The following is a 20,214-nucleotide window of genomic DNA, read 5'->3' as shown; positions in this document are numbered from 1 at the left end:
GAATGTCCTCTACTGAACACTTGTACAGTCATCCCCCCAGAATGTCCTCTACTGAACACTAGTACACTCATCCTACCTAGAGATCTCACTTGATAACTTTTCCTGTTGACTTCAATGTGCCTTTCACATATACATTTATAATTGTATTATGAGTGTCTTGCATCTTCAGGATGCTCAACCTAAATGGGCTTATAAAACATGCGTATTTCCAAGTTACACGTATATCTCAAAATATGATTCAACCCCATAATGTCCTCTACTGAACACTAACTCCTAATTTCCTCTCTCTGCTGTGTTCAGGACCCAAAGGAGACGCAGGTATCCCTGGAGGATCAGGCTCACCAGGAGCCCCAGGAGCTAAAGGCAACATGGGAGAGATGGGCTTCCCAGGTGGGTGTTAGACCGCCGATAACCCCATATCCCCACCATCACCATCATGTTCTAGAACCCCATATCCCCACCATCACCATCATGTTCTAGAACCCCATATCCCCACCATCACCATCATGTTCTAGAACCCCATATCCCCACCATCACCATCATGTTCTAGAACCCCATATCCCCACCATCACCATCATGTTCTAGAACCCCATATCCCCACCATCATGTTCTAGAACCCCATATCCCCACCATCACCATCATGTTTTGTTTATTGTCCTGTCACTCTTATGTTCTATACACTGAAATATAATCAATAATAATAAAATATATATATTGATTGCAAAGACTCCCCATAACCCCCTAGACTTGGCCACTCTCAACTCTTTATGTTCATAGAAACATTGGCTATTATGAATTGATATACCTGAATACTTTTCTTTTGTTACAGTAGGTGTTCTGTAACAGTTTAATGATGGAAAAAACAAGTATACAAATACAGTTCGATCCATATATTGATTGCTAGATTAATCACAATTAGTTAGAGTGTTGTAACTGAACTATATTTAGCCGACTACACCAATCTTATTGTCCATTTATGATGATGTCACAGGACCCACGGGGGCAAAAGGAACTCCGGGTCAGCCAGGTCGGTCGGGTGCACCCGGTAGTTCAGGAGCATCAGGGTTCCCTGGAGCTAAGGGAGAGCCTGGTTCCCCTGGCTTTGGTTCCCCAGGAGCTACAGGTCCCAAGGTATGGAACCCTCTACTCTAGAACCCTCTAGAACAGTCTAGAACCATATAGAACCAGAACCGCATAGAACCGTATGTGCCTTTATGCATAAGTCTAGATCTCTGTCCAGGTTTAGATGAGTTTGACCTGTTTCAAAGGGAACTGTATACTCATTCTGAATTATATTTGAGTAATATGGAAAATCTGCTTCATTGATAAAGTTGGTATTGTTATAATCAGTAGTTGTAGAGCTAGTACTATTAGTTTTACTATCAGTATTAGATATATTAGTGTTTTCTATCTGTAATGCAACTCTATTCCTTTCTCTCTCTCTCTCTCTCTCTCTCTCTCTCTCTCTCTCTCTCTCTCTCTCTCTCTCTCTCTCTCAGGGTGAGCCCGGTCAGTCAGGATTCCCCGGACAAAACGGAGTGAAAGGAACTCCCGGAACACCAGGTCTTCCTGGGTTCCCTGGCGGCCCTGGCGCCAAAGGCGACCCCGGCCTCCCAGGATTCCAAGGTAACTAACAGTTACGGTGCTACAGTCTAACCACGAGCGTTGGACAGTAAAAGAAGAATCAGGTTTATGGGATTCTTCCAAGCCTTCATCTCATATCCAGCTACCTATGTCATTAAATCTGTTCGGCTGTCTTTCTGGTAATTCCTCTAGGTTCTCCCGGTATTCCCGGGCCTAAGGGTCTTGATGGTATCCCCGGTAACCCCGGTCTCAGCGGACCACCCGGCCGACCGGGAGAGAACGGCCGTGCCGGATCACCTGGGTTCCCAGGGGACAAGGGTCAGGCGGGTCGTGATGGAATCCCTGGACCAGCAGGAGTCAAAGGAGACCCAGGTAGTTGGCGTAGTCACTTAAAGGGGCAATTTGCAATTGCTACTTACATTTTTTTACTTTTAAATTATTCATATATACCCATTGTTTCTAGAATGATATAACTTATAAATGCCTCATGAGCTTAGTTCAACTGTCGTACCCCAAAGTCATAGTCAAACGATAAAACAACATTATCCATAATGGAATTGTTCACTTCAATGATTTTGTGCTTGTAATGGTGATATCATGCAGTAAGACTATTTATTTTATTAGTTGGACGTCTAAAACGAAACTCCTCTTTTTCCCATGATCCTCTTCTCCTGCAGGTCTTCCTGGTTTCGGTGGCCCTGGCGCTCCTGGTCTCCCAGGGTTACCAGGTGAGACTCACCCCACCTGACTGACTGTCTTTTTTACTCTCACACAAACCATACATACACTAAACACTAGCTCCTGAATGACAGACAACCAAACCACTACAGAGAATATACTGTAGCTGATAACCGACTATAGACCATATAAAACTTAAATAGCATTCTCCATTTGCATCAGTCAATTTTTCTATCAATAAATGTCTACAACAACCACTACTACTCTACAACCACCAACATCCTTCAATCACCACTTCTCCCACACTACACCAAATGTTCAATGTTTTATGTTTACTGTATTTATATTGTATATACTGTACGTTGACTTTGTGTAAATTCCTCCGGTTGTGTCTATTGCTGGCAGCACCATTTCACCAGGTCACATTCTGGGTATGTGTAAATGTACTTGGTGAATAAAAGTGATTCTGATAATGAAAGGACCTTTTGTTGTTGCCGTCTGTTCCCCACAGGTGCTAAGGGAGATCTTGGCGCCCCTGGTTCTTCCGGTAGCCCTGGCTTCCCTGGTCAGAAGGGAGAGGTGGGTTTCCCTGGCCTGCCTGGGTCCCCTGGCAGTGTTGGGCCCCCTGGCAGCCCAGGTGTGGCCCTCCAGGGGCCCAAAGGTAACGCCGGCCCCCCCGGACCCCCTGGAAGAGGAGGTATGTTATGAATTGATCACTCCATCACCTTTTAGCCAATGTTGCTGCCTGGTTTTCTGGCCATTTTGAAGTCTGGAGCCTTTTGGTTGGAGTGTATTGTATAGTTAAGAGTTTAAAATGTATGAAGTCATGGACTGGGAAGGAGATTTGATAGATAGATTATTTTTGTGTTCTTTAACATTTTTTTTTTTTTTTTGAATTTTTTAGAAAACAAATTTGGGGGTAGATCAGCTTTAATATTGATAGATAGATTATTCATAGATTTTCTCTCTGACACGTGGCATACACAAACGCGCACACACACACACATTGTATACACACACAAACCCAAGTAAAAACCAGGCAGCAAACATGGCCTACCTGCAGCACTTTGTGTGAATGCTTTATGTTAATCCCATTGATTTGCATGAGATGTGAACCTCTTTGTCAATCAACACTGGTCCCAGATCAGCTATATGTCCTGAGCACAAACACACACTGTCACTCAAATCACCATCGTCGTACTGTACTATGTACACTGAGCACTGAACCAAACCAACCGATTGTATCACCACCACCACTATGCAACCAAACGTCCCCCACCCCCTTAACCCCTCACTACACAATGTTGGGGTGTGCCTCCAACACGCACCAATCAGTGTGTCTCCCTCACCGTCTGGGTTCCAGCCACACCCCAAACATCAGAGCATGGAGGGCGACCTCAAGTTGTTGTCTATGTCCTCCATCCATCCATCCATCCATCCATCCATCTGCTTGTCAATCATCTCTCCATCCTTGTGTCTCCTCACCCCCTCTCCCTCCCTTTTCGGTTGCAGGGGAACGGTTCCTGATCTGTCCATCTCTCCACAGGGTTGATGTGTGTGTGTGTGTATGTCCTGTTGATGTGTATGTGTCTTGTGTGTTGCTTGGTGTTTTATATCCTAATTGTCTAATTACGTGACATTGGTGTGAAGCAGACGAACCAGTAACATGTCTAACTATGCATTAGAGAAGGGGTTTTAAAAGCCTAGAAAACTCATGCTTATATTTGTTGGATTCAACTCTGTATCAACAACAAAGAACCTACACTATCTAGAAACAAGAAGTATCACCACCATTATCTATAAAAGTGAGTAGAGTGTTGTAAGTCAAAAGGGTATCGAAGGGTTTTGACTGAACATTTCCTATACAACATTGGTGTAGTCGGTCAAATAGAGCTCATTGGCTGCCCATATAGCATTGAACCCCTGTATTATACAGTTAAGGAATGAACTATAAAGTGGTCTCACTGTAGATCAGTGTCATTTATTACATTATGATTGATTGATTGATTTTATTAGTCAGCTAAAAAAAAATACATATGCACACAGTGCATACATTTTAAATACTTATTTCCATTGTGGTCCCTAGTCCCTAAACCACAACAGAGTTGGTCCAGTATTATCAATAGGCTACTTGAGTCTAGGTAAGACTGAGAAGGTTTGTCTGTGACTCGTCTCTGTTTCTGTCACAGTGATCTGTGTGTCTGTGTGTCAGTCACCTGTCTGTCCTGCATGGGCCATGTGTGTCCATCTGCACCTCAGCACCTGAATCACAATGCCAGACTATAGCACAGAGTTGGGCTCAGTTAAACCACAATTAAACATAATTTAATTTCAGATTGAATTCCAACTCCCTTAGACTTAGTTACATTGGTAATATGTCTAAAAGGGGATCACTATAGGTTTATAATCCTCTATACCAGGGGGTGTCAAACTATTTTTGCCCCGGGGGCTGCATTCGGTCTTCAACGAGGTCCTGAGGGCCGCACTGAAAATCAGTAATATTTTCTCGCAGTCAACATTTGCAAAAGATGTAGTCCTCTATCCATCGTTTTTGGAATTTTCAGTGGTCCCCGACTTTCTAGCTTTCATTTTGGTGATTGTTAGTGAGTTGGACACAGTCAACAAACTATATGAATGTAGGTCCATTATCATTTCTACACAGTCCCCCCACCCCTCGTATCATATTTTTTTACTTAAACCACCTGGGGCGAATTGTTCCCCCTCGCGGGCCGGATCCTGCCCGCTGGCCGTATGTTTGACACCCTGCTCTATACCATCCTCTAATTTGATTTCCTCACTTGCGCTGTACTTTAAGTAAGATCCTTTATCATCTTGATAAAGTGTCTCTTACATTAGAGAGCTACATATACTCGGAGTATACCAAACATTAGGAACACCTTCCTAATATTGAGTTACCCCCCCCCCCCTTTTGCCTTCAGAACAGCCTCAATTTGTCGGGGCATGGAATCTACAAGGTGTAGAAAGTGTTCCACAGGGATGCTGGCCCATGTTGACTCCAATGCTTCCCACAGTTGTGTCAAGTTGGCTGGATGTCCTTTGGGTGGCGAACCATTCTTGATACTGTTGAGCATGAAAAACCTAGCAGCGTTGCAGTTCTTGACACATATCGGTGCGCCTGGCACCTACTAGCATACCCCTTTCAAAGGCACTTACATTTTTGTCTTGCCCATTTACCCTCTGAATGGCACACATACACAATCCATGTCTCAATTGTATCAAGGCTTAAAAATCCTTCTTTAACCTGTCTCCTCCCCTTCATCTACAATGGTTGAAGTGGTTTTAACAAGTGACAACAATAAGGGATCATAGCTTTCACCTGGATTCACCTGGTCGGTCTATGTCATGGAAAGAGCAGGTGTTCTTAATGTTTTGTATACTCAGTGTACATGTACAGTGCCTTCGGAAAGTATTCAGACCCTTGACTTTTTTCACATTTTGTTACGTTATAGCCTTATCCTAAAATGTGTATATATATATATATATATATATATATATATTTAAAAAAATATCCTGAACAATCTACACACAGTACCCCATAATGACGAAGCGAAAACAGGTTTGTAGAAATTTGTGCAAACCCTTTGCTATGAGACTCGAAATTGAGCTCAGGTGCATCCTTGAGATATTTCTACAATTTGATTGGAGTCCACCTGTGGTCAATTCAGTTGATTGGGCATGATTTGGAAAGGTGCACACCTGTCTATATAAGGTCCCACAGTTGATAGTGCATGTCAGAGAAAAAACCAAGCCATGAGGTTGAAGGAATTGTCCGTAGCGCTCCGAGACAGGATTGTGTCGAGGCACAGATCTGGGGAAGGGTACAAAAAAAAATCTTAAGCATTGAAGGTCCCCAAGAACACAGTGGCCTCTATCATTCTTAAATGGAAGAAGTTTGGAACCACCAAGCCTCTTCCTATAGCTGGCTGCCCGGCCAAACTGAGCAATCGGGGGAGAAGGGCCTTGGTCAGGGAGGTGACCAAGAACCCGATGGTCACTCTGACAGAGCTCTAGAGTTCCTCTGTGGAGCTGGGAGAACCTTCCAGAAGGACAACCATCTCTGCAGCACACCACCAATCACCACCAGCACACCACCAATCACCACCAGCACACCACCAACCACCAATCAGGACAACAGGACAACGACCCTAAGCACACAGCCAAGACAACGCAGGAGTTGCCTCGGGACAAGTCTCTGAATGTCCTTGAGTGGCCCAGCCAGAGCCCGGACTTGAACCCAATCGAACATCTCTGGAGAGACCTGAAAATAGCTGTGTAGCAACACTCCCCATCCAACCTGACAAAGCTTGAGAGGATCTGCAGAGAAGAATGGGAGAAACTCCCCAAATACAGGTGTGCCAAGCTTGTAGCGTCATACCCAAGAAGACTCAATGCTGTAATCGCTGCCAAAGGTGCTTCAACAAAGTACTGAGTAAAGGGTCTGAATACTTATGTAAATGTGATATTTCCGTTTTGAATATGTAATTAATTAGCAGAAATTTCCAAAAACCTGTTTTTGCTTTGTCATTATGTGGTATTGTGTGTAGATTGATGAGGAAAATAAACAATTGTATCCATTTTAGAATAAGGCTGTAACGTAACAAAATGTGGAAAACGTCAAGGGGTCTGAATACTTTCCGAAGGCAATGTATATAGTATATTATATAAAGCTGTATTGAGCCCAGTACTACTAGCCCAGCTCTGTGCCAGGATAGGTGTCATCCCCAGTTGTGGGGGGATGAGAGCGATGGTATGACATGTACTTCCTGTTTCCTGTGTCTTGGCTCCACCTCCTGTGGTGTGGCCCCTCCCCCTTTGATGACACCTTCGTCCGTGCCCAGGTCCCGAAGGTCAGAGTTCCAGTACCCAGGCATCTGTTCTACTGCATGTTCTCCTGGTCTAGAATACAATACAAACCCTTAACCTAACTATGTTGCTGATTGATCTTGGATCTTGGATTTAGCATTTATTAATTATTTTCTTCCCTTAATTTTCTGATCCTTCCTTTTTAACTATGCTAATCTCACTTTTCTTCTGATTGAATAGTCACACTGGTCAAATAACCATAACTAAAATGATTTAAACTTTTGCTTGAAATCATTTTTGTATGTTTTAGAATGTACAGAATGTGGTAACATACACCTTTGAATAATCAATACCTTTTTTAACAAACACTATTTCTGATGAATGAATTATTGGTTAGCTAACACACAAACCTCTAACACTAAATACTGTAATTGTAATTGTGTTCAACTTGGAATTGACTAATTTCTTGAAAATGTAGTTGATAAACATGAATTTAGCATCATGTAGTTTAAAGATAATAAGTTGTTAGCATTTTTTCCATTAACTTTACATATGTAAGAACTAGCACTATTTAGCTTTTACAAATATGTTCAGTATTAATTTAAATGAAATAATGATATTGAAACACAAACACGACATATGGTTTGCCCTGAGGTTTGGTTGTGTCAGACGTTAGCCTGATGGTGTATCTATCTATGCTAACTCTTGCCTCTTGTTTTAACCCTTCACATTCTGCCGCCCCGTCTCTGCTATACCCGGAATTCTGGGATACCTAGGTCCTCCAGGTTAGAATCCATGGTTTGATGATGTTGACCTTTGTTGTGCTGTTGTGATGAAACTGATCTGTGTACATTTTGTTTGGCCTGGTCCCAGATCCGTTTGTGCTCTTGCCAACTCATTGCTGTCATTGTTGGCATGGTAGCACAAACAGACTGGCACTCAGGCTAACATTTTGTTGGATTGGGTACTACTTAACCATGTTGATGATTTGTTAACCACATTTTACTTTTCAGGATGGGTTGTGAAGCCTAAAAAAAGACTATAGCTTGCACTGACACTGTACATACACAATAATACACCCCATAATTCACAAAACACACTTGAACACACTCATGTCTCCTCCTTTATACTGTATTTATACTGTTTTTAAATGGTTGTATGTACGCATGCAGTTTTATGCTATGTTGACTGTTGATGTTAGTGTTATACAGTAACCATGGAGATAGATCAGCTGGATCTAGTTTTATCTCTTGGTTATTATTATTGTTGTTTGTTATAATGTCAGGTTGAGGTGAGTGTCATCTCTGACCTCTAACCTTTGACCTCTGTGTGTGAAGGTCCTCCTGGCTCTGAGGGTCCCCGTGGCCCTGTTGGCAGCGGAGGGACCAAAGGTGAGAAGGGAATTTCCGGAATTCCTGGATCGCCTGGTTTCCCCGGAGCAAAGGGAGAATTCGGATCGCCCGGATTCCCGGTATGGAACCAGTCAACTTAGATCCTCTGTAACTCAATTGGTAGAGCATGGCGCTTGTAACGCCAGGGTAGTGGGTTCGATCCCCGGGACCTACCATATGTAAAAATGTATGCGCACATGACTGTAAGTCGCTTTGGATAAAAGCGTCTGCTAAATGGCATATTATTATTATTATTATTATTATTATTATTATTATTATTATTATTATCCTTAGATCTCCTTTCCCCATTGATAGCAGGATAAATGACATGCACAATCATGACCAACTTGCTTACATTGATCCTCTCCTTTCAAATATAGACACTTACATGGGGGATAGGGCTATGGGTTGGTTTGGGATTGTATGAAGTACATTTTAAATTCCATCTGGGATTGGGATGTCACATGACCCTTGACCTCTCCCCTATCATGTGACCAGGGTACTCCTGGCCTTCCTGGTGCCAACGGGCTGAAGGGAGACATTGGACTGCCCGGCGTTCCCGGATTCCCAGGTCAGTCAGGAATAACATTCCCATTCCTAGTTGATCACCAAACATTTCTGTTAAAAAAAAACTTGCGTTCCTATTTTTTTTGTTTGTTCGTTTCGCACTGTTGGCGTTAGGTGCACTTGATTCAGCAGCCCTAGTGCCGGGAAGGCAAAGTGTTCCCATTTTGAACCATTTTATGTGTCTGAAGGTAGAACTCCGCCTACCAGGCAGGCCCAGAGAGCAAATCAAGTGCACCTATAGCCCTACCGCTAGCCAATCAGATAGCTCAGATCACTGTGTCTGCAGTTTCCTCACGACATAGACAGTAAAAAGAAGCCTTGAATGCACAGCAAAGTTGATAATATGAGATTTCAAAACTTTTAAAACCATGACTAGAGAGAGACTCAACGAATACAGCAAAGAGCTGCTGTTTTTATGAGTAAGTTCATGTTTAAGTTGTTATTCAGTACTGTCAACACTTTGTTCAACCCTTTTGTAAGCCATAAAATGTGCGTTCTTCCAACTTCCACTCACGCTACAACCAGCACTGCAGCTGCAATGAATGAGTGTAGCAAAGTGTTTCGATAAGCTTGCGTTGTTATTATTTGCGGCTTGCGGCTTTTTTAATACCGAGGAATATTTCACTTTCTCAGGTCATAGGAGTAACAACATGAATTGGTGCATGAGGCAGAAATAATGCAGTGCGACTTAAGTTTCGCCATTAGCTGGAAGACTGTGTCCCCTTTTCTCAGCAGAGGGAGGGAGAGAGGAGGGACGGTGAGTCAGGTGAGAGGTAGCTGCTCCCTCCCTCCCCTCAGACTGACCATCAGATGCAGGCCAACAGTCCATAGGAAATAAAGTTAATTATTATGCTCACTCAGCTGTGCCTCACAAGTAATACAACAAATGATCTATTACCAGTGTGATCATATAACTAAATTGTGTAAATATAATTTCAAAATGGTCTAAGAACAACATTGGCAGGGTAATTCAAGCATAGTCACTATGCAGTGATAATGTATTGGGCCTATAGCCTACTGCACAAACCTCATTGCTACAGTACTGTTTTGAATTGGTTAATGTTGCCTAGGCTTAAGTTTTTTAAGTCATGTAAAAAACAAATCTGAGTGGTAGGTCTCGGCTTGCATTTTGAAAAGGTTGGTGACCACTGGTTTATGTGAACGTCCCATCATGGGTTTCTCTGTTAACAATATTCCCTCATCTCCCTTATTTCCCTTCTTCTCCACCTCTCTCGCTCTCCTCCCTTCCTCAATCTTTCCTCCCCCTCTCTCCTTCCTCTCTCTCTCTCTACTCCCTCTCTCCATCTCTCCCTCTCTACCTCTCTCTCTTCCCCAGGACCAAAGGGAGATTCTGGAATCCCTGGATCATCTGGTCTCCCTGGAGACCCCGGAGAGGTTGGCCCTGTTGGTGAGTCTTCACCCCTCATCCCCTCTGTACACACACACACACACACATACACACACACACACACACACACACCCTCCCAAACACCTACACACACGCTCCCAAAAACTCTGACTGCCATCTCTGGTGTACCCCACTTCTCTTCTCTGACACCTTTCGTTGTCATCTTTGACCTCAGGCATCCAAGGTGACCCAGGTTTTGCTCCAGCCCCCATCGTGGTGAAGGGAGAGCGTGGCTCCCCTGGCCCTTCAGGTCTGCCAGGCGGCCGTGGCCCCGCAGGACCCCCCGGACTGGAGGGACTCTCAGGTCAGTGGACTGTCACATCCAGTGTCTGTTTGCCACAGGATAGTTATATTCAGTTTATATAGTTAATTACAATTAGCTTAATTTTTACCAGAGGAGGCTTGAAGCTGCAGTTAGCTGCAGTTCGTAATCATAAGCTAGTTACTAGAGCTAGCGAAGAGAGTTTTCCACTTGGAGGTATATGAGGTCACTGATGAGTCCTCTGGTCTGTTCCAGGTCAGCCCGGTCCGCCAGGAGACCCCGGTCCTGAGGGACCCCCAGGATTCAGTGGAGCCTCCGGCCGCAAGGGGGACTCAGGACCCGCCGGACAGCCAGGTAAGATTGTCCATAGCACACAAATAATGTTTCAAATCTCGTTTCAAATCTCTCTTACACAGACCTAACCTTCCATTGTGTATATCAGTTAGTAGTCATATGTCATTAGTCAATAGTCATTACAATACATAGCTCTAGAAGTGTAAAAGAAACTCAAAAAAAGTCAATTTAGTTATAGTATTGTTAATTGAGTTAATTGAGTTAATAATGTTCCTTGTTTTCTGTGTCAATGACAGGACAAACAAGATTGAGTCCTAAGACAAACCTTGGTCAAATACATTGAGGTGCCTTTGATTTAGCCATGACTTTGCACTTTTGGGACTATTCCATTGGGTTCATTGTACCTGCCAAACTAAATCAAGTATTAGAAAAGTACACTATATATGCAAAAGCATGTGGACACCCCTTCAAATTAGTGGATTCAGTTATTTCAGCCACACCCGTTGCTGACAGGTGTATAAAATCGAGCACACAGCCATGCAATTTCCATAGACAAACATTGACAATAGAATGGCTTTACTGAAGAGCTCAGTGACTTTCAACCTGGCACCGACATAGGATGCCACCTTTCCAACAAGTCAGTTCATCAAATTTCTGCCCTGCTAGAGCTGCCCCGGTCAACTGTAAGTGCTGTTACTGTGAAGTGGAAACATGTAGGCGCAACAACAGCTCAGCCGTGAATTGGTAGGTCACACAAGCTCACAGTACGGGACCGGCGAGTGCTGAAGCGCGTAGTGCGTAAAGATCGGCTGACCTCGGTTGCAACACTCACTATCGAGTTCCAAACTGCCACTGGAAGCAGCGTCAGCACAATAACAGTTTGTCGGGAGCTTCATGAAATGGGTTTCCATGGCTGAGCAGCCGACCATGCGCAATGCCAAGTGTCGGCTGGGTTTGGCGGTTGCCAGGAGAACGCTACCTGCCCCAATGCATAGTGCCAACTGTAAAGTTTGGTGGAGGAGGAATAATGGTCTGGGGCTGTTTTTCATGGTTCGGTCTAGGCCCCTTTGTTCCAGTGAACATACAATGACATTCTAGACGATTCTGCGCTTCCAACTTTGTGGCAACAGTTTGGGGAAGGCCCTTTCATGTTTCAGCATGACAATGCCACCGTGCGCAAAGCGAGGTCCATACAGAAATGGTTTGTCGAGATCGGTGTGGAAGAACTTGACTGGCCTGCACAGAGCCCTGACCTCAACCCCATTGAACATCTTTGGGATGAATTGGAATGACGACTGCGAGCCAGGCCTAATTGCCCAACATCAGTGCCGACCTCACTAATGCTCTTATGGCTGAATGGAAGCAAGTCCCCGCAGCAATGTTCCAACTACTAGTGGAAGAGTAGAGGCTGTTATTACAGCAAAGGGGGGACCAACTCCATATTAACGTCCATGATTTTGGAATGAGATGTTCGACAAGCAGGTGTCCACATACTTTTGCTCATGTAGTGTATTTCACATTTTGACCCAGATCAGAAATAGTTTGGCCAAATGTTCCTCCATGTTGGAACCGTTATTAATATCAACACAGACCGGTATACATATTTGAATAATGTAATTATTATTAATGTTCCCCCTGCTCTGTTCCCTGTTTTCTCAATCTCACTGTGACAATATCATTATAGCACATCTAACTGATCATTATAGCTAGGGATGTGCATCTTTCCCTTTCAAGATGATTCGATACGTATCTAAATACATGTCTCTACGATACATGAACGATACGTTTTAGTTTGAAGCGATTCGATGCAATTCGGTTTGATTAGAGACCGAATAAATGCGAATCTGAGCTGACTTGTGTGTGTGTGTGTGTAGATGATGTATGCCTATGGTGTATGTACTATGTAAGCACCTGAGCTGAGCCATTAGGGAAACTAGGCATCTACCACCACACTATCACTATCAGACTAGGGGGGGCAATGTAGCCTATGTTTTTTGTCCTGTTACTTTGGTTCTGAAATCACCATCACCCACTAATTAACTTGTTTTGAGCTAGTAATGCATCAATATTTTTACAAATTAGCTATGATATTGCCAATGAATATATACCGTGTCTTCAGAAAGTATTCACACCCTTGACGTTTTGCACATTTTGTTGTGTTACAGCCTGAATTTAAAATGGATTAAATTTAGATTTTGTGTCACTGGCCTACACACAATAACCCATAATGTCAAAGAGGAAGTATGTTTTTAGAACTATTTACAAATTAATTACAAATGAAAAGCTGAAATGTCTTGAGTCAATAAGTATTCATCCCCTTTGTAATGGCAAGCCTAAATAAGTTCAGGAGTAAAAATGTGCTTAACAAGTCATATAATAAGTTGCATGCTACATTTTAATCAGTTTGGGGTTGGGACCGATATGGTGAATCGTTACATCCCTAATTATAGCACATCTAAAGCCTTCTAATCTGATCATTTTTCTGCAGTCTGAACAGCCAAAATATCAAGACTCAGGATAAGGCCCAGATGCAGACAGTTCGAAATAGAAAAAGTTTATTTACAAAAACAGGGGGCAGGCAAACGACAGGTCAAGGGCAGGCAGAGGTCAGTAATCCAGAGCAGAGTCCGAAAGGTACAGAAACGGCAGGCAGGCTCAGGGTCAGGACAGGTAGAATGGTCAAAACTGGGAAGAACTGGAAAACAGGGGCTAGAGCAAAACAGGAGTACGGGAAAACCGCTGTTAGGCTTGACGAGACAAGACGAACTGGCAACAGACATGGAATCAGATATTTCAAGCCAGATTTCAAACCACCTTCGTAGATGGTTTGAAATCAGATTCCTGGCCATGCGACTTGTCTAAACAGTTCAATCTGATTTATTTTCCCTCAAGTGGTTTGTAGACTGTTATTTGGCAGATCTTGTTGCTTGCTAGCTACTCTGTTGACAGTTTGACAAGAACATGTGGTATAACTAGCTTGTTAATTGTTTACAAACAAATGAGGGAATGTGCTAGCAAGCTAAACAGCTACCTAGCTAGCTAGTTGACTGCTGTTGCTAGCCAAAAATGACTTGTTTTGAAAGGTGGATCATCTTAACCTTTGAGGCTTTACTGTTCTACACTATGACACTCTCTGAGTGAGAGGGAGCACGATAACCACCACCAATCAGCCAACACTACTGCACACACACCCGCCATTACCATGACAACTACCATCGCCATGCCAGCAAATGACTAAAGTCTGAGCATACAGTACCAGTCAAACGTTTGGACACACCAGTCAAACGTTTGGACACACCAAAACTATAAAATAACACATATGGAATCATGTAGTAACCAAAAACGTGTTAAACTAATCAAAATATATTTTATATTTGAGATTCTTCAAATAGCCACCCTTTGCCTTGATGACAGCTTTGCACACTCTTGGCATTCTCTCAACCAGCTTCACCTGGAATGCTTTTCCAACAGTCTTGAAGGAGTTCCCAAATATGCTGAGCACTTGTTGGCTGCTTTTCCTTCACTCTGCCGTCTGACTCATCCCAAACCATCTCAATTGGGTTGAGGTCGGGGGATTGTGGAGGCCAGGTCATCTGATGCAGCACTCCATCACTCTCCTTCTTGGTAAAATAGCCTTTACACAGCCTGGAGGTGTGTTGGGTCATTGTCCTGTTGAAAAACAAATGATAGTCCCACTAAGCCCAAACCAGAAGGGATGGCGTATCGCTGCAGAATGCTGTGGTAGCCATGCTGGTTAAGTGTGTCTTGAATTCTAAATAAATCACAGACAGTGTCCCCAGCAAAGCACCCTCACACAATAACACCTCCTCCTCCATGCTTTACGGTGGGAACTACACATGCAGAGATCATCCGTTCACCCACACTGCGTCTCACAAAGACCTGGCAGTTTGAACCAAAAATCTCAAATTTGGACTCCAGACCAAAGGACACATTTCCACCGGTCTAATATCCATTGCTCATGTTTCTTGGTCCAAGCAGGTCTCTTCTTATTATTGGTGTCCTTTAGTAGTGGTTTCTTTGCAGCAATTTGACCATGAAGGCCTGATTCACACAGTCCCCTCTGAACAGTTGATGTTGAGATGTGTCTGTTACTTGAACAAAGCTCATCACTAAGCTAAGGACCCTGGGACTAAACACCTCCCTCTGCAACTGGATCCTAGACTTCCTGACGGGCCGTCCCCAGGTGGTAAGGGTAGGCAACAACACATCTGCCACGCTGATCCTCAACACGGGGGCCCCTCAGGGGTGCGTGCTTAGTCCCCTCCTGTACTCCCTGTTCACCCACGACTGCGTGGCCAAGCACAACTCCAACACCCTCATTAAGTTTGCTGACGACAACGGTGGTAGGCCTGATCACCGATAGTGTGGTGCCAGGACAACAACCTCTCCCTCAATGTGAGCAAGACAAAAGAGATGCTTGTGGACTACAGGAAAAGGAGGGCCGAACATGCCCCCCATTCACATCGATGGGGCTGTAGTGGATAGGGTCGAGATTTTCAAGTTCCTTGGTGTCCACATCACCAACAAACTATCATGGTCCAAACACACCAAGAAAGTTGTGAAGAGGGCACGACAAACACCTTTTCCCCCTCAGGAGACTGAAAAGATTTGTCATGGGTCCCCAAATCCTCAAAAAGGTCTACAGCTGCACCATCGACAGCATCTTGACCAATTGCATCACTGCCTGGTATGGCAAGTGCTCGGCAACCGACCGTAAGGCGCTACAGAGGGTAGTGCGTACAGCCCAGTACATCACTAGGGCCAAGCATCCTGCCATCCAGGACCTATATACCAGGCGGTGTCAGAGGAAGGCCCAAAAAATGGTCAAAGACTCCAGTCACCCAAGTCATAGACTGTTCTCTCTGCTACCGCACGGCAAGCGTTACTGGAACGCCAAGTCTAGGTCCAAAAGGCTCCTTAAAAGCTTCTACCCCCAAGCCATAAGACTGCTGAATAATTAATCAAATGGCCACCCGGACTGTTTGTTTTTACACTGCTGCTACTCGCTGTTTATTATCTATGCATAGTCACTTTACCCCTACCTACATGTACAAATTACCTCGACTAACCTGTACCCCTGCACATTGACTCGGTACCGGTACCCCCTGTAAATAGCCTTGTTATTGTAATTATATTGTGTTTCTTTTTCTTTTTACTTTAGTTCATTTAGTAAATATTTTCTTAACTCTATTTTCTTAAAACTGTATTGTTGGTTAAGGACTTGTAAGTAAGCATTTCACGGTAAGGTCTACACCTGTTGTATTCGGCGCATGTGACTTATCAAATTTGATTTCATTGTAGCACATCTTATTTATTATAGTCTTCATTATAGCACAACTTACTGATTATACTGATCATTATAGCACATCTTACTGATTATACTGATCATTATAGCACATCTTACTCTGCCAAGAACTTTACTCTGCCTGAGTTATGTGGTATTATACAATTCATTGAGTTGTTAATGTTCCCCATGCTTTGTCTCCTATCCCTTCTTTCCCCTGTTCCCAGGTGAACGTGGATATCCCGGTCCCCCTGGTTCAGATGGCCTGCAGGGCCCCCCAGGTCCATCTGGATCTGCCTCTGTGGCCCACGGCTTCCTGATCACCAGACACAGCCAGGGCGAGGACGTCCCCTTCTGCCCAGACGGCACCAGCCTCATCTACGACGGCTACTCTCTGCTTTACGTACAGGGCAATGAGAGGGCACACGGACAGGATCTGGGTAAGGATGGAGACTGGAGTTATATATACAAGCTGGTAAACAAAGACACATGCACACACATGCGCGGTCGCACGCGCACGCACACACACACACACACACACACACACACACACACACACACACACACACACACACACACACACACACATAGGAAAGAGAGTTCGAAGCTGGAAAAACAAATTATGAAACTCTCCTCTCTCCACCTCTCTTCTCATCCCTCTCCTCTCCCTCCTTCCTCCCTCGCCTCTCCCCATCTTCTCGCCCCTCCCTTCTCCCCTTCATCTCTCCTCTCACCTCTCCCCATCCTCTCCCTTCCTTCCTCTACTGCCTCTCTCTAGGAACTGCTGGTAGTTGCCTGCGTCGGTTCAGCACCATGCCATTCATGTTCTGTAACATCAACAACGTGTGTAACTTCGCCTCCCGTAACGACTACTCCTATTGGCTGTCCACACCCACGCCCATGCCCATGACTATGGCCCCCGTCACCGGAGAAGGCATCAAACCTTACATCAGCAGGTAGAGAGGGATGGAGTGAGGGAGGGGGAAGGGATAGAGGGACGGAGGTAAAGAGGAAAGGAGGGATGGAGAGGGGGAGGGATGGAGGGCATATAGAGGAGACGAGATACAATAGGAGACTGTGGTTTGATCATGTCTGAGTGTGTGTATTTAACCACTCCTCTATGTGTGTGTGTTTTAGGTGTGCTGTGTGTGTATTTAACTACTCCTCTGTGTGTGTGTGTGTGTGTTTTAGGTGTGCGGTGTGTGTATTTAACTACTCCTCTGTGTGTGTGTGTGTGTGTTTTAGGTGTGCGGTGTGTGAGGCCCCTGCCATGGTGATCGCTGTACACAGTCAGACCATTCAGATCCCCACCTGCCCCAACTACTGGGAACCACTGTGGATTGGATACTCCTTCATGATGGTACAGACACACACACACACACAGCACACCTAAAACACACACACACACACACACAGAGGAATCAAGTTTTACATTTTAAGTGCGTTTAAGCCGCCATATGAACACACACATTTACCTTTCTCCACCAATCCCTCCCACTCCCCTCCTCCCTCTCTCCTTTTATAACAGCACACTAGTGCTGGTGCTGAGGGTTCGGGTCAGGCTCTGGCCTCTCCCGGCTCCTGTCTAGAGGAATTCCGGAGCGCTCCCTTCATCGAGTGCCACGGACGGGGAACCTGCAACTACTACGGCAACTCCTACAGCTTCTGGCTGGCCACCGTCGACCAATCAGAAATGTTCAGGTACGAGAGAATGTCAGAGATTATGATAGGTTTTTTCCCCCCAGTAACTGGTTTATTGAATGATTGATTGGTTGATTGATTGATCCTGAGTAATGAGAAATTACACTGAAAGCATTAGATAATGTAGTTATTTGCTTGAAATGGGTCATTTTCATATAAAATGTAAAGATCTGAGTGGCCATACAGTGATAACAACCCCTGACCTCTAACTCCTGACCTCTAACAGGAAGCCACAGTCGGAGACGCTGAAGGCAGGTAACCTGCGGACGCGCGTCAGCCGCTGTGTGGTCTGTATGAAGAGGACGTAACAGCACAGCGGCAACCGTTGCCGGGGACGACTGACAACGAACATGACGGCGGCGGAGGGGTGGTGATGATGATGTCTCCGTGACAACAAGGTGGAATTCCAATGGTGCATTGTCTTCCGGAAACAACTTAAATGGTGCTACTGTGCAACACAGCAACAAAAGAAAAAACGTTGAAAAAATGAATCTATATAACTTTTCTTCTTTTTTCATACCTCAAGTACTTCAAAAAGAAACACACAAAAAAACATGAAAGGTGCCTTGTGTGACAAAAGTGCATTTTATTTTTATCTATATTTTTATCTTTTCAAATGTTTGATTTTATTTCTTTATTTTTTAAATCTATTTAGATTTTCAGTACAGTACAGAGGGTGGTACTAGCATTTCATTCTTAGACAGATGTGCTCTTTTTCTTTCATTTTTTCATTTTTTTCTTTTTGTGTTTTACAAAGGAGTGGAGTTGTCTCCGTGTTACCAAATCAGCACTTTGACGTTGGAACATCAAAGAGAAGAGATGCACTGATGAGCTTTCTTAGCGAGACTGCGTTTTTCTAGGTTAAAATGTTTATGAAATCTTTCCGTTATTCTTTCTTTTTTTTTCTACTTGGTGGTACTAACACTGCTGTGTCTCTCCCAGCCTGTTAACTCCAGGCCTCTTTTCTCTTTTTGTAAGTAATTAAATGTGTATATTATGTAAAACACCTTTATAGTTGTAAGACATAAAACAGGTACTTAGCTATATAATGAATTTCTGGGTTGTTCTTGTTTGTTCGCTCGTCTTCACTCATTTAATTGATTAATGCACTCATTCATTCACACATTCACTCATTCATTCACACATTCACGCATTCATTCACACATTCACGCATTCATTCACACATTCACGCATTCATTCACTCGCTCACATACACACACTTACTCACAGATATTGTACATCTATAAATGAAACAGTATTTTATATATATATAATATATATATATATATACATATATATATATTTTAAAAAGAAATAAAAAAAAAGTATATACACTTTATTTGGCTGCGGGCGGGAGTTAATTTTTCATCATTCATTATTTTATCTCCAAAAGTAAAACATTTTCACATTTCACAAAACTATTGACATGACAACAAAACTGAGTAAACAGGGTTTCCCTGTCAACCATCAAAGCCCCTATCCTATGATGATCATGTACTGTGTATGATAATGGCAATCACTCAAGCTTTTGTATTAGATTTTTACAAGTCATCTATCGTTGAATGGTTAAATGGGGGGTTCGAAAATTATCCGATTTTATGCCATAACAGGTTGATAATAAAATTCACTCCTGAAAATGTACAGTGAGGGAAAAAGGTATTTGATCCCCTGCTGATTTTGTACATTTGCCCACTGACAAAGACATGATCAGTCTATAATTTTAATGGTAGGTTTATTTGAACAGTGAGAGACAGAATAACAACCAAAAAATCCAGAAAAACACATGTCAAAAATGATTTGCATTTTAATGAGGGAAATAAGTATTTGATCCCTCTGCAAAACATGACTTAGTACTTGGTGGCAAAACCCATGTTGGCAATCACAGAGGTCAGACGATTCTTGTAGTTGTACACCAGGTTTGCACACATCTGAGGAGGGATTTTGTCCCACTCCTCTTTGCAGATCTTCTCCAAGTCATTAAGGTTTCGAGGCTGACGTTTGGCAACTCGAACCTTCAGCTCCCTCCACAGATTGTCTATGGGATTAAGGTCTGGAGACTGGCTAGGCCACTCCAGGACCTTAATGTGCTTCTTCTTGAGCCACTCCTTTGTTGCCTTGGCCGTGTGTTTTGGGTCATTGTCATGCTGGAATACCCATCCACGACCCATTTTCAATGCCCTGGCTGAGGGAAGGAGGTTCT

At 43.7% G+C, this 20,214-nt stretch overlaps 1 protein-coding gene across 1 annotated transcript in view; it reads left to right on the top strand.

Moving 5' to 3' along the window:
* The window catches only part of LOC311132529 (uncharacterized protein), a gene marked incomplete at its 5' end in the record, with an annotated part of 49,700 nt that extends 30,633 nt beyond the window's left edge, over positions 1-19,067 (top strand). Inside the window, 16 exons of the mRNA XM_084165799.1 lie at positions 301-390; positions 992-1,131; positions 1,500-1,626; positions 1,777-1,956; positions 2,262-2,312; positions 2,774-2,959; positions 8,424-8,557; positions 8,976-9,048; positions 10,381-10,452; positions 10,628-10,756; positions 10,970-11,068; positions 16,541-16,753; positions 17,092-17,269; positions 17,559-17,673; positions 17,842-18,014; positions 18,241-19,067. Coding sequence (XP_084021925.1) covers positions 301-390; positions 992-1,131; positions 1,500-1,626; positions 1,777-1,956; positions 2,262-2,312; positions 2,774-2,959; positions 8,424-8,557; positions 8,976-9,048; positions 10,381-10,452; positions 10,628-10,756; positions 10,970-11,068; positions 16,541-16,753; positions 17,092-17,269; positions 17,559-17,673; positions 17,842-18,014; positions 18,241-18,322 — 2,042 coding nt within the window. The 3' untranslated portion in view covers positions 18,323-19,067. The remainder of the gene's footprint in view (positions 1-300; positions 391-991; positions 1,132-1,499; positions 1,627-1,776; positions 1,957-2,261; positions 2,313-2,773; positions 2,960-8,423; positions 8,558-8,975; positions 9,049-10,380; positions 10,453-10,627; positions 10,757-10,969; positions 11,069-16,540; positions 16,754-17,091; positions 17,270-17,558; positions 17,674-17,841; positions 18,015-18,240) is intronic.
* Between the last annotated feature and the right edge of the window lie 1,147 nt (positions 19,068-20,214).

This window comes from Coregonus lavaretus (assembly GCF_964263955.1).
Source record: "Coregonus lavaretus genome assembly, chromosome: 7".
NCBI classification, from domain to species: Eukaryota; Metazoa; Chordata; class Actinopteri; order Salmoniformes; family Salmonidae; genus Coregonus; species Coregonus lavaretus.
Note: the sequence above shows the minus strand (reverse complement) of the source record. Positions and strands in the feature narration are given on the sequence as shown.